At 65.8% G+C, this 17,762-nt stretch overlaps 1 protein-coding gene across 7 annotated transcripts; it reads right to left on the bottom strand.

Annotated features, from left to right (window-relative positions):
• Positions 1–1,644: 1,644 nt before the first annotated feature.
• FGFR3 (fibroblast growth factor receptor 3) lies at positions 1,645–17,196 on the bottom strand. Of its 7 annotated transcripts, none has more exons than XM_054554898.2 (18): positions 17,015–17,196; positions 16,437–16,647; positions 10,972–11,241; positions 10,683–10,748; positions 8,966–9,135; positions 8,767–8,890; positions 8,491–8,681; positions 6,677–6,821; positions 5,998–6,188; positions 5,548–5,696; positions 5,041–5,162; positions 4,845–4,955; positions 4,574–4,764; positions 4,341–4,463; positions 4,184–4,254; positions 3,827–3,964; positions 3,576–3,681; positions 1,645–3,394 (listed from the first exon to the last, which is right to left on the bottom strand). In XM_054554898.2, exons 2-18 carry the CDS (start codon positions 16,543–16,545, stop codon positions 3,248–3,250), a joined length of 2,424 nt encoding a protein of 807 aa, XP_054410873.1. In that variant the 5' UTR covers positions 16,546–16,647; positions 17,015–17,196; the 3' UTR covers positions 1,645–3,247. The 7 variants fall into 7 exon arrangements, with proteins under 7 accessions (XP_054410873.1, XP_024102130.2, XP_054410876.1 ...); XM_024246362.3 differs by having other exon boundaries at positions 5,548–5,693; XM_054554901.2 differs by lacking the exons at positions 6,677–6,821; positions 17,015–17,196 and adding an exon at positions 7,450–7,600 and having other exon boundaries at positions 5,548–5,693; positions 16,437–16,692.
• Positions 17,197–17,762: the final 566 nt, after the last annotated feature.

Here is a 17,762-nt window from a genome sequence, read left to right as displayed (position 1 = left end):
TCAGTTGTGCTGACAGCTGGGGTCTCTCATGGGCTCACCTTCTTATGGGACAGGGGGAGGCAGCCAGGGAGCCCCTGGTGGGGCAGCTTCGAGGACCGTGCCCTGCCACCTGGGGTCGCTAAGGAAGCGCTCTAAGGAGGGGGTTGGCCCACCAGCACCTTCATGGGCCACTGTTCTCCCGGTGGCCCAGCCCCTTGGTCCCCAGCACCCATTCAGGGTCCCACTGTGCCCACCAGAGGTCCACCAGGGCGCTGACGGGAGAGGGGCATTAGGTCGTAGAAGGGACACTGCCCAGCCAGCGCTAGGGGGCGCTCCCGGCCTGCGCTTCAAGCCCCGTGCTCTGCCTGCCTTGGTGTGGATGCTGGAACTGCCTGCCTGTTGGCCTGGTCCCCCCACTGCCCTGCAGGCCTCAGCCTGTGCCCTTCAGGCCCATGTGGGCCTCCCCATCCTGCCACTGTCACCAGGCGTCCCATGGCCAGGCCTGCCTCTGGGGCCCAGCATGGGGTTTCTGGGCAAGTGGGGGCATTAGGGATGCAGAGTCCCTTGTGAGATCACTGTGCTGCTTCCACCAGGCCCATGCCCACATGTAGTTCCCTGAATGGGGTTGAGTTAAACCCTTGCCTGCCCAGGAAACGGGCCAGGAGCGCCCCCTGACCTGAAAGGTGAGTTTGTAGCCAGAGTATTTTAGAAGCCAGAGTTCATGCAGCCCATAGTTGGGAAACCCTACTCTTGAGCCAGCAGAGGGGAGGAGAGCAGAGGGAGGACGGCAGAGGACAGCAGAGGGGAGGAGAGCAGAGGGAGGACGGCAGAGGGGAGGAGAGCAGAGGGAGGACAGCAGAGAGGACAGCAGAGGGGATGGGGGGAGGAGAGCAGAGGGAGGACGACAGAAGTGGGGACAGCAGAGATGGGGAAAGCAGAGGGGAGGACGAGAGGGAGGATAGCAGAGGGGAGGACGAGAGGGAGGATAGCAGAAGGGAGGACAGCAGAGAGGGTGGTGGGGAGTCAGGAGAGACGGCACGCCTCCTCCAGGAAGCCTTCCCAGACTTGCTCTCACCATGTTGTCCTCCCACCCTGCTAGGGCTATGAACTTGGGCAAGGGCCTGATTCCATCTCTGGGTTCTCAGCACCCCCATCAGCACCTCATCTGCCCAAAGGTGCTGTATCACTGTGGGGGACCCTGATGGAGCCCAAGGCATTGGGGGCACTTGATGCCCGGCCTGGGAGGGCAGAGAGCTGATCTGGAGGAGAGTGGCCACCTGTGTAGCCCCAAGGGCCCCATGAGGGCTTTGCTTACTTTTGGCTCCATAGGGGGATGCCCAGAAAGCTCCCCAGCTGACTGGGAAGGCGGATGCCAGGGGTGGGGTGATGAGGGAAGGTCTGCCTCAGAGCTAGTGAGACAGGACCCTCCCCCCCGCCCCACCACCACCTCAGGAACCCACGAGCTGGGAGCAGCCAGGACGGTGCACCCCCAGGCACCCTTCCGCCAGGCCTCTCCCATAAACACTCCTTACCCTTGGGGCTCCCAGACCACCAGTGACCTTCGGTACTGCTGCCAGCATCCATCCCGCGCAACTGGGACCACCTGGCAGACAGTGACCCCTCCCTCCCCTATCCCAGAAGAACTGGAGACAGCACAGGGCCGGGTTAGCAACCAGGTGTCTTTATTTTTTGGAAAGTTCGTCGCTGGGTTAACAAAATCGCACCTGCCGGTTTGGGTGACACCTCTGGCCACCATGCACTGGGCCCCAAGAAGAGACCACCCTGAGCCATGGCCCTGCAGGCAAGCAAGGGACAGCCGCCCAGACTCGGGGCCCAGTAACAGTACAGAACGAACCAACTGAATTCACGGCTTCCCTCCAAGCTTTGAAAGGTAGCAGTCCAGGCTATAAAACTCTAGAAGCATTGCGTAAGAAGTGTTAAGTCTACAGCAAATACATCTTGTAAAAACTCAATAAATTATATATATAGATATATATAAACTTGTAACATCTAATAACATCGGAACCTGCACGCAGGGCCGGCCCCTCCCTGGAAACCGTCTCCCTGCCTGGGACACACAGCAATTAGAAGAATTTGTATGAAAATACCAGCTTGCTTTGAAGTCCAAAAAATAAATCTCCTAAAGAAAAATCCTATAGAAATCTAATTCTCCTGAAAAAGGACAAAGGAAATAAAATATCCTCACTGGAATCACCTCCAACTATTAACAACCTTTTAAGCTTGGAGGGGATCCTCCAGCTCCGGGGCAGGCTGGACGTACATTCTTGGCCGTCCCTCTATAGGCGGGATAAACCTTCTCGGTTGTTAATAAGTTAAAAATTAAAACTCTCCGCCATGTGGCTGGCTAAATGCTAGAAGTGTTGGGGTGTGGGAACAAGAGTGCCAGGGGCCCATAAATAGCTTTACAAATATACAGGTCCAGTTTTAAAACAAAACTGCGGTGCCAGAAAAGGCCCTGCTCCTCTGCTTGCATGGGTGAGACCCCCTGGGGCCTCCCTCCCCCGCCCAGGGCCACGCCTGCCTCCTGTGCCCCCAGGGTCGCAGGCCTCCGTTGTACCAGCCTTTTCCTCTTCCATATATTTTATATATATGTATGTATATATACCATATACACAGCATCTATTTATAGAAATGTACACTAGTTTCTGGAATAAACCTTTTGGATAAAAGGTAAAGGCTCCCATCTTCAGGTACCCGTAATTTCAGTCTCTGAGGGGCAGGGTGGGAACTGGGAAAGCCTGGAGGTGGGGAGGCGGTGCCACTAACACCCCAGGCACAAGGTGCTGGACATGTGGGACTTCCCTGCAGGCTCAGCTTTGGGTGTGGGAGGGGCCGAGGCCCACCCTGTGATGTCCTGTGGTGCAAAGGCAGAGGCCGGAGCCATGTCGGGCCCAGCTCCCTGCCCCACGGGGGTCCCACCGGGTGGGCCCACTTACATTCTGCACTGGGTCCCCCCAGAACAAAGGCCCCTCGGTGCCGCAGCACCAGTCAGGAGGCCGTTGCACAGCAGCGGGGACACCCAGGGTACCTCTGCACCTGGAGGCAAGATGCGCACGCACACAGGCACACACGGATGTGCACGCACGCGCACACACACGCACACACACGCACATACACACAGACCAAAGCTCTGTGTAGCTGTCTCTCCATCTGCACTGAACTGAGTCTCATGCCGGGGAATGGCTGTGCACCAGCAGCAGGGTGGGCTGCTAGGGACCCCCTCACATTGTTGGGGACCAGTGGCCCTTCACGTCCGCGAGCCCCCACTGCTGGGTGGGGCCGGGGGCAGCAGGTCGTGGGCAAACACGGAGTCATCCCCTGAGGAGCTGCAGCTGGGGGTGTCCTGGCCACCAGGAGAGTACTGCTCGAAAGGCGCCGACAGGTCCAGGTACTCCTGCTGGTAGGAGGCGGGGTGAGCGCTGTCCCACTGAGCCCCTCTTCGCACAGCCACCTCTGTGCCCAGGCTGTGCCCCAGAGGGCCCGCCCCACACCTCAGCCCTCCGGGGGGCAGGATGGCCGGGGATGGTGGGGGGAGGGGCATAGGCGGGTGGCACCAGGGCAGAGCCAGCACTCACATCGGTGGATGTCACGGTAAGGACACGGTCCAGGTCCTCCACCAGCTGCTTGAAGGTGGGCCTCTGGGAGGGTGCAGCATGCCAGCACTCCCGCATGATCATGTACCTGCGGGCAGGGCGCTCAGGAGTGAGCCCCGCTACTTCCCACCTTATTCAGGAACAGCCTGAAGGGCTGCCAGTCCCTCCCCCGCCCAGCCCCGGAGGGCACCCCACCCCTGAGGACCCAGTGGAGGGCCAGGGATGCTGCTCACAGGTCGTGTGTGCAGTTGGCGGGCTTGTCCATGCGGTGTCCCTCCTTCAGCAGCTTGAAGAGCTCCTCCACAGGGATGCCGGGGTACGGGGAGCCCCCCAGCGTGAAGATCTCCCAGAGCAGGACCCCAAAGGACCAGCTGCAGGGGGAGGCGAGGTCAGGCTGTTCTGAGACTCCCAGGACAGACACCTGGGCGGGCACCAGGGGAATAGGCCAGGGGCTGCGCTGCTGCCCCCAGGGAGGGGTAGAAACCACACCCAAGAGCTCCGGGGCACAGGCCTGGGGGCTGCAGCTGGGGTCCTGGCTCTGCCCAGTTCCCGCCTCCACCCCTGAAGCCAGAGGTCTGGAGGACACATACACGTCACTCTGGTGAGTGTAGACTCGGTCAAACAAGGCCTCAGGCGCCATCCACTTCACGGGCAGCCGGCCCTGGGAGGGTGTGGGAAGGCGGTGTTGGCGCCAGGCGTCCTCCTGGCATGGCCCCCACCCCCCCCCCACCCCAGGGCCGGGCTCACGTTGGTTGTCTTCTTGTAGTAGTCGAGGTTGTGCACGTCCCGGGCCAGCCCGAAGTCTGCGATCTTCATCACATTGTCCTCGGTCACCAGCACATTGCGGGCAGCCAGGTCCCTGTGGATGCACTGGGGAAGGGGTGGGAGGCAGGGCTGAAGCCCCTCCACCTCTCCCCACTGCTCCCAGCATCTCAGGACAGGGCCCAACCTACTCCACCCACACCTGCTGCCCTGCTCACCTTCTGGGAGGCCAGGTACTCCATGCCCCGGGCCACCTGGTAGGCACAGGACACCAGGTCCTTGAAGGTGAGCTGCTCCTCTGGTGGCTTGCAGGTGTCGAAGGAGTAGTCCAGGCCCGGGGGCCGCCGCGCCCGCAGGAACTCCCGCAAGTTACCCTTAGCCGCGTACTCCACCAGCACGTACAGGGGCCCTGGGGACACGGGCTCCTCAGAGGGGCTGCGAGGCCCAGGAGGGCCGCCCACCCGGCACCACCACCGCTACCACACCTACCACCCTGCGTGCAGGCGCCCAGCAGGTTGATGATGTTCTTGTGTTTGCCAATCATCTTCATCATCTCCATCTCAGACACCAGGTCCGACAGGTCCTTGTCAGTGGCATCGTCTGTGCAAGGAGCGGGGGGCCTGTGTCAGGCGGCGGCGGCGGCGCCCCCAGCCCTGCTCTGCACCCCTGGCCACCCCCTCCTCACCTTTCAGCATCTTCACGGCTACGGTGACAGGCTTGGCGGCCCGGTCCTTGTCAATGCCGACGGCCTCTGCCATGACCACCTGACCGAAGCAGCCCTCCCCAAGGGGCTTGCCCAGGGTCAGCCTGGCAGTGGAGGCAGAGGGGCCATGAGCGTTCAAACTCACCTACTCTCAGCCCACCACAGTCCCCACCCCAGCCTGGCCCAGCCCTTGAGGCCCAGAGCCACCACCTCCAGGAAGCCCTCCATGCTCCCCCTACAGCCTGCTCTTAAGGACGAAGAGTGTCACCCACAGTCTCCCACCCTTGCTGCCCCTCCAGACAGGGCACCTTGAGAGAGGCAGTCCCTGCCATGCACCCATCCCAGGAGCATCTCCACAGAGCCCCAGCCACACCCAACATCCGCCACATCCCTGATGGCCCCTAAACCCAGCCGGGCCTCTGACTGGTGGCTGTTTCACCCCCACCACCAAGCCCCCTACAGCCAACGCTGGCCCTCAGCACCACTGACCGGGCCCGAGACAGCTCCCATTTGGGGTCGGCAGGCAGCTCAAGCTCGGAGACATTGGCCAGCGTGGGGCCCTCCCCTGAGGACAGCCTTGCGATGCGCACCAGCGGTGTGTTGGAGCTCATGGACGCGTTGGACTCCAGGGACACCTGCTTGGGTCAGCAGGGGCAGGTTGGTGCCGCGTGGGCGACAGGGCATGGAAGTACAGCCGGGGGTCAGTGCTGGGCCAGAAGGGGGGGGGCGTTCTGACTTCCACCAGCATTGAATGAAGATTTTTAGAATGTTTTGCGCCCCAAAGTACCCTAGGCTCTACATGGCGACCAGAGACAAGGAGAGGGGAGCCCGCCTGGCTGCAGAGAGGACTCACACAGCCCAGGACAAGCGTGGGCCGAGGGGGGCTCCAGGAGGCCCGGCGGGCAGGCAGCTCAGAACCTGGTATCTACTTTCTGTTACCTGTCGCTTGAGCGGGAAGCGGGAGATCTTGTGCACGGTGGGGGAGCCCAGGCCTTTCTTGGGGGGGCTGCGTAGGCGGCAGAGCGTCACAGCCGCCACCACCAGGATGAACAAGAAGAAGCCCACCCCGTAGCTGAGGATGCCTGCATACACACTGCCCGCCTCGTCAGCCTCCACCAGCTCCTCCTCAGCTGCAAAGACACAGGCGTTGAGGCCTGGCCTGGCCCCCCGCCCCGGGGCTCCCATGGACGCCCCTGGCCTACAGCCGCAGGCACCACTGGGAGCGGGAGGGGGCTCAGAACCTCAGCACCCGCCTTGTCTGGAGGGTCTTGCGGTCAGTAACGCCGGTGAGTCTAGAGGGCCAGACCCTGGAGAGGAGGAGCCCAGCAGAGCCAGCCAGTCCCACACCGCCACCAGGCGCCCGGGAGACACCAGAGCCGCAGGAGGGGCCTTTGGGGACCCAGATGGGAAGCGGGCTTGAGGGGGCTGAGGGGGCCCCTCTGGGACCAGGACTGGGCCAGGCCAACTTTGTCCCCACACTGGGCACAGGGCCAGGTGTGAGGGCTCAAGGAGCGGGACGGCCATAAGCCACAGGATTCCCGTCCGTCCTGGCGGCTTTGGCGTGTCCCGAACCAGCGTCCCCGAGCCAGTGCGGAGCAGCAGCAGCAGAAGCCGGTACCTGGCAGCACCACCAGCCACGCAGAGTGATGAGAAAACCCAATAGAATTGCCCGCCAGGCAGGTGTACTCCCCGGCGTCCTCAAAGGTGACGTTGTGCAAGGACAGAACCTCTAGCTCCTTGTCGGTGGTGTTAGCGCCCGCCGTCTACAAAGAGAGAGCAGAGCGATAGGCGAGCGCCAGCACCGCCCTGCGGGCACCGCACAGAGTCCACACGGCAGGATCCAGCCGCTGCAAGGAAAACGCCGCCACCACCAACTCCTCAGACACCGCCAACTTGGTCACCGCCACGCGGCCGAGGGCCCTCCGCCTGGTGCACCGGTACTGAGCCCGAAGCCAGGCCCCTCCACCGGCGAGTCCTCTGTCCCAGGTGAGCGGCAGGCGGACAGGCAGCATGCGGGTTAGCGCAGAGCCGGGCGGGTGCAGGTGGAGGATGAACACACGGACACACAGGCTGCGGAAGCGAGCAGGCAGCGGGCGGGGGCGGAGAGAGGCGCAAAGGGGCGCTCACAGACGGCACGGAGCCGGCCCGGTGGGCACCGGGCACCTCCTGTGGGGAGCGCAGGCGTGCGGGAAGGGTCGGCGCAGGCCACAGGGCTCGAAGCGGGCGGTCACCGTGGAGGCTGGAGCTGCCAGCCTTGCCGAGGCGGCCCCGAGCGGAGCGCGAGCCGGGGGCGGGAGCGAGCAGGGCTGGGCGTGCGGGGCGTGCAGGGCGCGCGGCCAGGGCCTTGGAGCTGGAGCTCTTGTGCCGGCCGGCATGGGACAGAGTCGTTACCTGCTCGGGGCCCGTGAACGCTCAGCCAAAAGGCCTTCTCGGCCACGCCTATGAAATTGGTGGCTCGACAGAGGTACTCGCCCCCGTCCCGCTCCGACACATTGGCCAGGCGGAGGCGCACGTCGGCCTCCACACTCTCACTGATCCAGGACTGCGGGGACAAGAGACCTGGCTCAGGCACGCCCCTGAGGCAGCCCCGCCGGGCACGAGGCAGGATGTGGGAGACCCCCAAGGTACAGATCGAGGCTGGGCTGCGTCAGCCCCGAAGGCTGCCTGGAGGAGGCGTGGAGGCACTTCACGGTGGCTGTGGTTTCACAGGATGCAAGTCTCTGCCTCCACCCCAACAATCCAGCCCAGACCCTCAAACAACCTCTGGTCACTGGCCTGCCCTCCCCCGGGCTCTTGCAGAACCTGTACCCTGGACAGGGCCCGAGGCGGCCTCTCTGGGCGGGGTCTGGACTCCACCCTCGCCCTGCGCCTGCTCCCCGCCCCCATAAGACCGTCTTCTCTCTGAACAGATGTTTCTCTTTGGGCTTTGAGTGTCGCAACCGTCCCAGTTCAGTGGCCCCCACCCGGCAGCCATGGGAACAAAGCTAAGGGCTTCAGGAGGCGGGCAGACAGTGAGCTTGGGCCCCACTGCACACAGCTGACGACAGCCAATTGGCCAGGTCGGGGCTCAGCCACCGACTCTGAGGTCCAGAGGGGGCCTGGAGGGCTTGGCCACACTGCCCTCCTGTCCTGGGGCACCACTGCTGCCCGAGCCGCACCCACCCCCAAGAGGCCCCTGTGGGCAGCTCCATGTGAGGGACTTCAATTGCCGAGGTTGGCCCTCTGCAGACATGGAAACCGGTCCCAGCGCAGCTGCCTATGGCCCTGAGGTGTGGGGTAGCTGAGACTTGGCCCCACAAGCACCCCACAGCTTCTTCCCCCGAAGCTCCAACCCCTAAGGCCCAAATCCTCACGCAACCCCCAGCCAAGGGGCACCCTTGGGGCCAGCCCAGGGGCCCCAGCGGCGGCACCCATGCACACACGGTGGCCCACCTTGAGCACGGTAACGTAGGGTGTGCCGTCCGGGCCCACCTTGCTGCCGTTCACCTCCACGTGCTTGAGCCACTGGATGTGGGGCTGTGCGTCACTGTACACCTTGCAGTGGAACTCCACATCGCTGCCCAGCACCGCCGTCTGGTTGGCCGGCAGCCCCGCCTGCAGGATGGGCCGGTGCGGGGAGCGCTCTGTGGGGGCAGATGACGCTCAGGGGCCACCCCCTCCCTCGCCGCCACCGCCACCCCCACCCCCGTGCCGCCCCAAGGCCCTCACCCAGCACATCCAGCGTGTATGTCTGCCGGATGCTGCCAAACTTGTTCTCCACTACGCAGGTGTAGTTGCCGCGGTCTGAGGGCACCACGCTTTCCATGACCAGGCTCCACTGCTGGTGCCGCAGCTGCAGCGGGGCACGAGTGAGCGGAGGCGGCAACCACCGCGCCTGCCAGGCCCAGAGCCACCCCGCCACACCCACCTTGATGCCTCCGATGCGGTGCTCGCCGCGGAACTCCTTGCCATTCTTCAGCCAGGAGATGGAGGGAGTGGGGTTGCCGGCGGCCGGGCAGCGGAAGCGGACGGTGTTGGCGGCCGGCACGGCCAGCAGCTTCTTGTCCATCCGCTCGGGCCGAGTCCAGTAAGGGGCCCCTGCTGGCCGAGGTGCATGTGAAGGCCATGACCTGAGCGGCAGCAGAGGCCCCTCTGAACAACCTCCTTCCCAAAGCTGTCCCTGCCCACCCCCAGCCTCAGTTTCCTGTACTGTGTAGGAAGAGGGCGGGATGAGGTTCCCAGGAGCCTCCACATCTTGTCCCCTCCCCAGGGCTTTCTCAGAGCTGGGCCATGTGTCCCCTCCCCTCCCCTCCAGGGTGCTCTGCCTGGACCTGTGCAGTCACGGGGCATTGTCCGGGGGAGCCCACCTGCCCAGAGAGGCGTGCTGGGGCCAGGCCCACCAACAGGGAGACTGAAGACCCAGGGGGCAGGCCCATCTAGTGGACAAGCCAGGACCTGGGAGGAGTCTACCAGGAGAGGAGCCCAGTCGCCTGCAGAGCCAGGAGCCTTGGAGGCAGCTGGGCAGCATGGGCCCACGGGAATCAGAGACCCTACACCACCCTCTGCAGAGCTCCAAGTCTGGCGGGCACCTAGAGACAGTGGCACCCTGGAGGCCCTGCCTCTTCGCATCTCGATGTCCAGGGCTCCCACCACCCCTCCCTCACAGCCCAACTGGTTCTTCTCCTTCCTCAGGGCTGGTGCTGCCTTCCTGCCGGGACTCCAGGCAAGGATGGGCTGGCATTCCCCAGGAGGGAAGCAGCCCTCCCCTCAGTGACCTCACTGCCAGCCCCCTCCGGGGACACGCCCATGAGGGGCACTGAGGCCCAGCAAGCAGCAGTGCGGACAGAGGCTGGAAAGAGGCACCCCAGGATGCTGAGCTCCCTCCCAGGCCTCCTGGAGACCCCCAGGGTGAGTTCCCCCAGCTCAGTTTCTCTCATGGACTCAGCCTCCCCTCCTCACCTGCTCACCCCGCTGGCCCAGGGACCCAGCCCACACACCATCAGTCCGCAAGTCGTAACTGCCCCCCATGTCTGTGCCACGATGACCCTCACCTGCACGCACTCCCCTCAGAGTTCCCTCGGAAACCAGAAGCCCCACCTCCCCGCCCTACAACTTGGCAAAGTCTGCCTGCCACCGTTCCAGGCCGGGACACCAGGCATCGTCCCCAACTGCTCTCCCACAGCTGCAGCCCACCCACCAGCCACCCTCCTGCCAGTCACCCTGCCCGCCACGGGTTGTGGTAGGTGCCCCAGCGCCCTCACCCTGGGTCCATCCACCCCACGGCAGCCACCTGAGCGCCCTGCCCTGCTGCACTCGTATCTGCGGGGTCCACCTCACCTATAGCCAACACCAGAGCCCCACAGGCCAGCCCTGGCCTCCTCCTGCTCCTGGAACCCCCAGAGCCCTGTGCCTCCCCATCAGCAACACGGGTGTCCCCTTGCACCCCAGCCCTGCCACCAGGGTTGGGCATCTAGAGCCATGTCAGTGGCCCAGCCCCTCCTGCATCCTGAGGGGACCGGACCTTCGGGGTGACCCCAGGGAGGTTGTCCCGGGGCCTTAGTCCCCCAGCTGCCTGTGGAGGGCAGGGCTTGGCGGTGGCAGCGGGCCCCACCCTGGCCGGCCTGAACCCTGGACCCTGCTCCCACCTGTGTCCACACCTGTGTCCTCAGCCTCGTCCTCCCCGTCTTCGTCATCTCCTGAGGATGGAGCGTCTGCAAGGCAGAGACGGCCACGTCCAATGCCCAACCTGCCCCAGGAAGCCCCCAGGTGCCCCTCCCAGATGGGGCAGGGTCCCCCATTGGGGCAGCACTTCCTGGGGGTGCCCTCCTCTCCACCAATGACCAGAGAGACCCCCAGCCGCTCCTGACCCACGCAGGGACTCAGGGAGCCCAGCATTCAGCTCCTTTCTGTAGCTGGCGTGGCTCCAGAGCTCACCTGTCACCCGCACACTGAAGTGGCACAGTACGCGCTGCGTGAGCCGCTGCCGGCAGCTGTAGGCCCCGGAGTCCTCGTGGGAGGCATTCAGCACCTGCAGCCGCTGGGGCCCCACCAGGACACGCTCCGAGGGCACCAGCCCTGTGCCATCCTTGACCCAGACAGTGGGCCCCATGGGACCACCCCCGGGCGGGGGACAGCTCAGCTCCACAGCATCCCCGCTGCCGAAGACCAACTGCTCCTGCTGGCCGGGCTCTGGGCCCGGGACTTCTGTGGGCAAGATGGGCGACCATGAGGCAGGCACCCCCAAACCCGGCACTGTCTACAGACACAGCAGTGGAAGCCTCAGGGGCCCTGAGTGAGGAAGGTTCTGAAACCAGATCCAGGGTCCCACCAGACCAGGGGCTGGAAACTGTGTCCCAAAAGGGCCAGAGGTCTCTATCCTCAGTTTTGCCAACCAATCTGTCCCAAGGACTCCGGTCTGCCTCAGTGTGACAGCCGCCTTCCCCACACAACCTGCAGCCACCCCCACGGCGGTGGCCCCACGACACTTCACTTATGGACACGGAGAATTCAAATCTCAAAGTGTCACAAAGTGTGACTCCTCGTTCTTTTAATTTGTTCAACTGCTTGGAAACATAAAATCCACGCTTGGCTCACAGGCGGCACCACAACGGGCAGGTGCTGTGGGCAAAGGGGACGGGCTGCCCTTTGCTGGCCTCTGGCTGAAATGGAGCTCAGAGGGGGTGCCAGGGTTGGCCGGCCAGCCCCCTCGTGATGCATTCACCCCAGGAGGGGTCCGCCCCTCTCAGTGGCCCCCGCACCCCATATGGGCCTGAAGAGCAGTTCAGATGGACAGCCAGGGAACAGAACAGGCTAGAAGGAAGGAGGTGCAGGGTCACGTGGCCGTGTGGACGGATCTGGGGGGTGATGCACGGGTTCACCGGGCAGAGCAGTGCGAGGGGGCCAGGGTGGGGGTGGAGGCTCCCTGGGGCGGGCAAGGTTCTGTATCCTGCAGCTCCTGTGGAAGCTCCACACAGCGGTCATGACAGAAAACACACCGGGAAGAGCAAAGTACAAACACGGCGCTGGGTCCGGCCAAGTGGGTTTCACAGGCCGGGGACTGGGGAGGCCCAGGCGGGCCCTCAAGGGGGCCAGGGGGTGGAGTCCTGCTGCCTGCAGGGGGACTGGGGCCCCCTCACAGACGAGGACCAGGCTAGGGGCAGGAAGCTGTGAGAGCCAGAGTAGGTCAGCAGCCCTGGCCCCTCCCTGGGGGCTGAGAAGCTGGGGTGGGGGCCCACCCACAGGGGCAGATGTGCAGGTGGCCCCTGGGTCCCTCCCCAGTAGCTGCCCAGTTCCCCAGAGCCACCAAAGCCTGTGACCCAAGGACACACCATGGGCAGGGCTGGGGGGACAATCACCCCTAGGCCTCCCTGCCAGGCCCAGACAATGCGTGCAGGCCGGCGTCCTGGGCTTGGGGCCGGGACGGGGGTGGGTGGTCCCCCAGGCAGCCTCCTTCTTCAGACCCAGCTGGGCGGGTTGCGCCATCACTTGTCATTCTGCAGACGAGTGGCCTAGATTCGGGGGCCCAGCTGCCCACTCTGGCCACACCAGTCCCTGGCTGCCTGGCCAGGCCCTATTCTGCCCAACCCACCTAATCCAGCCGCACACGCCCAGTGCCCAGGGTGACCCTGCCAGCCAGAAGGGCCCACACTCATCCCCTGAAGTATCCGAGGGAGCCCTTGCCCCACAGGGACCCACAGCTCAAGGACTGCCCCTGTGGGGACCCCGCAGTCAGGGGGGCTCCTGGCCTCACCTCCAGCCCTCCGGTCCTGGCCAGTGTCTTGTGGGGACCACCCAGAGCTGGGAGCTGCTCGAGGCCCCCCAGAAGGCCGAGAACAGGCTGGTCATGGCAGCCTCAGCTGCAGGCCCTGGCCCAAGGGCAACAGCCGGTTGGTTCCGGTTTGGTCTGAGTGGCGACAACAGGTCAAGCCATCCGCACAAGTATTCGCTTCAGCCTGGTCCAGCACGGGGGGACGGGGGACAGAGCAGCCCCAGGCCAGCCACGCCGGTGGCCATCTGCCCGTGTGTGGTAGGGAGGGTGGAGCCCTGACTGCCCCCCGACTGCCTGCCTGCTAGGTGCCAGCAGAGGCCAGGGCACCCCAGCAGGGGCTGGGTGGCGAGCACCAGGTGAAGGACGGTGTGACATGGGGCATGAGTGGGTACTATAAGCCCAGGGTCTGACTCCCACTGGGGAGTCAGCAGTTGGGTGGAGCCCCCATACCCCACCCAGCTGCCAGGCATGGGGAGAGCTATAGCCCCCCAGCAGCCCTAGGAAGGGTTCTTTCTTTGTTGATCAACAAAAGGGAGGCCCCACTGACACCACACAGACACTGGTACCCAAACACGTTGGAGACAAAACTCCTGCTGTACCCAAGGCGGGGTAGGAGGCAACGCCTCCCAGCTCCCACCTTCCTATGGATCCCACAACACGTGCTCCTGCCGGCGCCCCAACCCCACACAGTGCCGACCTCAACTTGGGCTCCACATGCCAACGACAGCCCTCTGCTGTGTCCCAGAGGGGCTGTGCTGGACCTGGGGGGCATTTCCTAGTCCCAGAGTCTCCACGACTCTGCCACTCACTGGTCCCGTACCTCAGTTTCCCCCACTGTGGCACAATGTAAAAATCCCACCCCACAGGCCCAGGAGCTCCACGAGGGCACCATGCCCTGAAATGGCTGGAGGAGTGAGAGTGGGGGTGAGAGGTGCTCCCCGCCCTGGGTCTCTGGCCCCAAGACTGATGTCCATTAGGCCAGGGTGCTGGGGACGGCCAAATTCTGGCCTGGGGAACCTTTCTCAAGGTTCTGGGTCTCTGCAGTGGAGGCCCAGTGCATGTGAGGGAGCATGGGTGAGAGGGAGGGGGAGCCTTGCTCCATCATAAGCCCCTCGTTGACCCCAGAGAGCAAGGATCAAATCCAGACTCACTTCCGGACCTGGCTGCCCTAGGGGTTTATTTGGGTTTTGGGGTGAGATGAGGGCCTGGGGTCAAGGAACAACACGTTCTGGTTTTGGATGCACATGAAGTTCTCTGCAGCTCTCTGGGGTACAGGAGGTATTGCCAGGTAGGGGTTATAAAATAGCCTAAGAGGAGGGGGCCCCCAAAAGTCCAGCCTCCCTGTCTCCCCACCTGGAGTTTCACAATAAAGTCAGGAAAAAAGGGATCCGGAGGCTGGGCAGGCTAAAGGTTATCTGGCCTAATCCTTCAAACAGCCTGCCGTTATCAGTTCTCTTGGGCAGGTAAGGAAACTGAGGTTCGAAGAGGGCACCCAAGCCTGAGCTGGCAGCCTGGAGGTCCAGGCCGACCCCTGCCCCACCAAAGGTGGCTCCACTCCTGGCTCATTCACTCCTGAATCACTCAGGTGAGGGCTGCCTGCCTCCCTAGATGAGGTGACTTTAGACCCCCCTCCTCCAGAAGACCCCAAGCCCCTGGGCTCCTACTCAAGCTCAACTGGAACAAGGGGTGCCCCAGCCCCAGATCTAGCCCCAAGTGAGACCTGAGGGCTGGGGAGCTGCGGGGTGGGTAACAAGGGGTTCCTAGGCTCACACAAGGACCTGGAGGCCAGGCTCAGCCCAGGTTAATGAACCACCCAGAGGCCCACGCGGCTCAAAGTCCAGCCCTGCAGAGGAGGGGTGGGGGAGGTTGCAGCCAGCACCTTCGGGAAAGGCCCTGCACCCCCAGACCCCTGCTGGGTGGGGTGGGGCTGTGGGAGAGCCGACCTTGTCTACCTCCCTGCACCCTGGGGGGTCCCTCCAGGTCCCAACCAGGAACACAGCCCCCTGGGGAGATGGAGGCTGTCCTGGCAGGGCCTGGGGTGGCCAGGGCAGTCCAGTGGGCAAAAACCTTCCCCACCGCCCTTGAACCCTGCCAGCCAAGGCTCCATAATTTATGTTCCCGGGCAAGCGTCAGCCTAGACCTCAGTACATTTCACGAGGTCTTTGTATTTTTACTGCCCAGCCCATCTTGTTAAGGAACCGATCAACTCACTACCTGTTTCACCAGCTCCAGTGCGGGCGGGGGCGGGGGCGCCGCCCCGGGGGGGGGGGGGGCGGGACGTTCCAGGAGCGAGTGGGGGAGGCCCCGCGCGCCTGCAGGGGGTCTGGGAGAGGCTCCGCAGCCTGGCCGCCGCCCTTCCCCGGGGCTGGCTGACATTCCCGGGCCGTAGGGAGTAATATCTTTATCTGAATGAGAATGCGAAAGCCAGGCTCCCCCCGCGGCCGCCCCTCCGGCACCCCTGGAAGCGGGGCCGCCCAAGCAGGCGCTAAAAGCGCGCGCTGACCTCCCGACGGCCCCTGTCACGCCGCTGAATGACACGCACATTCAAGCGCCGGGCCACTTTCATTCATAAAAAAATGACATTGTTCCGGGAGGCTGCAGCCGCCGACGGAGAAAGCGGCGCGGGGGCGCGGGCGGGGCGGCCGCCATCTGCCTCGGCCCTCCAGGCGCCCTCCCCGGCCCGCCGCGCCCGCAGCCGCTCACACCTCCCCGCGAGCCGCCGCGCCGCCATCAATGCGCGGTCTGTGACCGCGCCGACGTACAAAGAAGCGGCTGTTCGGGCCTGGGCCCGGGTGGGGCGCGAGCTCACCGGGCCAAGGCCTCCCTCCGCGCGGCCGCCGGGCTGGGCTGTGCGCGCCCTCCTCGCCCGCCTGGAGCCGGCAGCGGGTGTATGGGGCGGCGGCACCGGAGCTCTCGGCCCGGCCCACGAAGAACCGCGGCCGGGCGCCCCTTCCCCTCCCCTCGCCCCGCGGGACCTCCCTTCAGACCCTCGACGGCCCGTGGGACCTGGACCGCCAGCCCGGTCTAGCGCCCGCGACGCTGGGACACGCGCCCCTCGCTTGCCTGGAGCTCGGCCGCACCCACGGGGAAGCGCCCTCGGCCCCCAGGCAGGGGCAGGGTCTGCAGCGGGGACGCTGGAGGCTGCGGCCTCGTCGGGCGGGCAGGGGCTGGGCTTCGCTGACGCGCACACCCACCCTTAGAAGTCCGGCCTCCCGCCTTGGCCGAAGCTGGCCACAAACTGGGGCCCGGGGGAGGGGGACGCCAACAATGGAAACTTTCCGTCTGCGCAGAACCCGAATAACAACAGCGGGAATCGTGGAAATGGGGCCCCCGCGCCCTCCCGACAGGCCAGGGCTAGGGAGCCGCAGGGGACCGGGGCTGCGGACGCCAACCCCCAGCCTGGATCCCCGTGGTGGCCTCGCACTTGGAGGGTAGCTGCGGCTCCGGGCGCCCCACAAGTCGCCGCGCTAGCTCTGGCCGCGCTCTCCAGGAAGGAGGCAGCGGAATCCGGGCGCTGACCCCGGGGCGTCACTCACACCCGGCGCCCTCACCGACCCGGGGCCGGTTCCCGTCCCCAACGCCTCTGCCCGCACGGGCCGGCCTCTCCCGTGCCTAGTGGGTCCCTTCTTACCTGCCGCTCGCCCCACGACGCGCTGCTCCGTCCCCAAGGACTCCGAGGAGGCGCCGGCCACGATGGCCACGGCCACGCAGAGCGCGAGGGCGCAGGCAGGGGCGCCCATGGCGGGGGCGGGGGCCGCGGCGTCCTCAGGCAGCGCGCGCGGGCATGCTGCCCCCCACGGCCCGGCGCGGGCACCGGCGGGAGGCGGGCGCCGCTCGGGAGACTGCAGGAGGAGGCAGGCAGCTCGTTAGAGGGGCGGACACGGACGAAAGCGGCGGTGGCCGCCTCCTGCGTCCCGACCCCTCCGACCCCCAGCCGCCCCGCCCGCCGCCGCCGCCGCCCAGGGCTCCCGGGCCGCCTGGCGCCGGCCGCCTCCTCCCCGCTGCGGTCCCTCCCTCCTCCCCCTTCCCTCCCTGGCTGCTGCAGAGCCCTCCCAGGGCGGCGGCGGCGGCAAACTTTCCGGAGCGGGAAGCCCGCGCCCCGGCGCGGCCCGCCGCAGGGACCTCTGTGGTTCCGCGACAGCCGCGCCCCGGCCCCTCCGCGAGCACCGTTGGACCCCTCCGCGCGCCTGCCCGGTCCCAGACACCGACCTGGCGAGCGCCGGAGCCCGGCTCGCTACGCGCGGCTCCCGCTCCCGCTCGCTGTCCGCGGGCCCAGCTCCCGCCCCGTCCCTCCGGCCGGCGGCCCGCCGGTGCGTCCGTGCGACCGGCAGAGCAGGACCGCGCAGCGCCAGCTGCCTGCGACGCCGCCACCGCCGCCGCCACCGCGCACTGAGCCTGGGCTGCCCCGCGCGCCGCAGCTAGTGGGGGACGGTCCGCGCCCCGCCCCGGCCCCGCCCCGGCCCCGCCCCGCTCCCGCCCGGCCCCCGCCCGGCTCGCGGGGGCGCAGGGCACGCCCCCTCGGGGCGGAGCGGGGCATCCAAGGGGGCGTGGCCGGGCGGGGGCGCCCGGCGGCCTCGAGGGCGTGGGAGCCGGGGCGGGCGGGCTAAGCCCCCAATCGCACCGCGGGGCGGCCCAGGGGACGGCGGGCACGGGGCGCACCGAGGGCGAGGGCAGGCCTCTGTTTGCATAGCGCGCAGCTCGGGTCCCCTGGGGCTGTGCTCAGGAGCTCAGAGGGGAGGTCTCGGCGGGGGTCGGGATGTCAGGAGGCTTCGTGGTGTGAGCGGGAATTCCTCAGGTGGAGGAGGGCAGGACGGCATTCCAGGCTGAGCCTCCCGTGTGCGCGGCAGGCCTGGGGCGGCCCGGCGCGGCCTGCGTACCTGACTGGCGAGGTGCAGAGGCTGCGTTGACTGACCTGGGGCCGCATGCAGCTAAGCCGCCTGAGTGCCCCGCCCGAGGG

The sequence above is a fragment of the Pongo abelii genome, chromosome 3 (assembly GCF_028885655.2).
Source record: "Pongo abelii isolate AG06213 chromosome 3, NHGRI_mPonAbe1-v2.0_pri, whole genome shotgun sequence".
Lineage (NCBI taxonomy): Eukaryota > Metazoa > Chordata > Mammalia > Primates > Hominidae > Pongo > Pongo abelii.
This window is presented reverse-complemented; position numbering and strand designations above follow the sequence as displayed.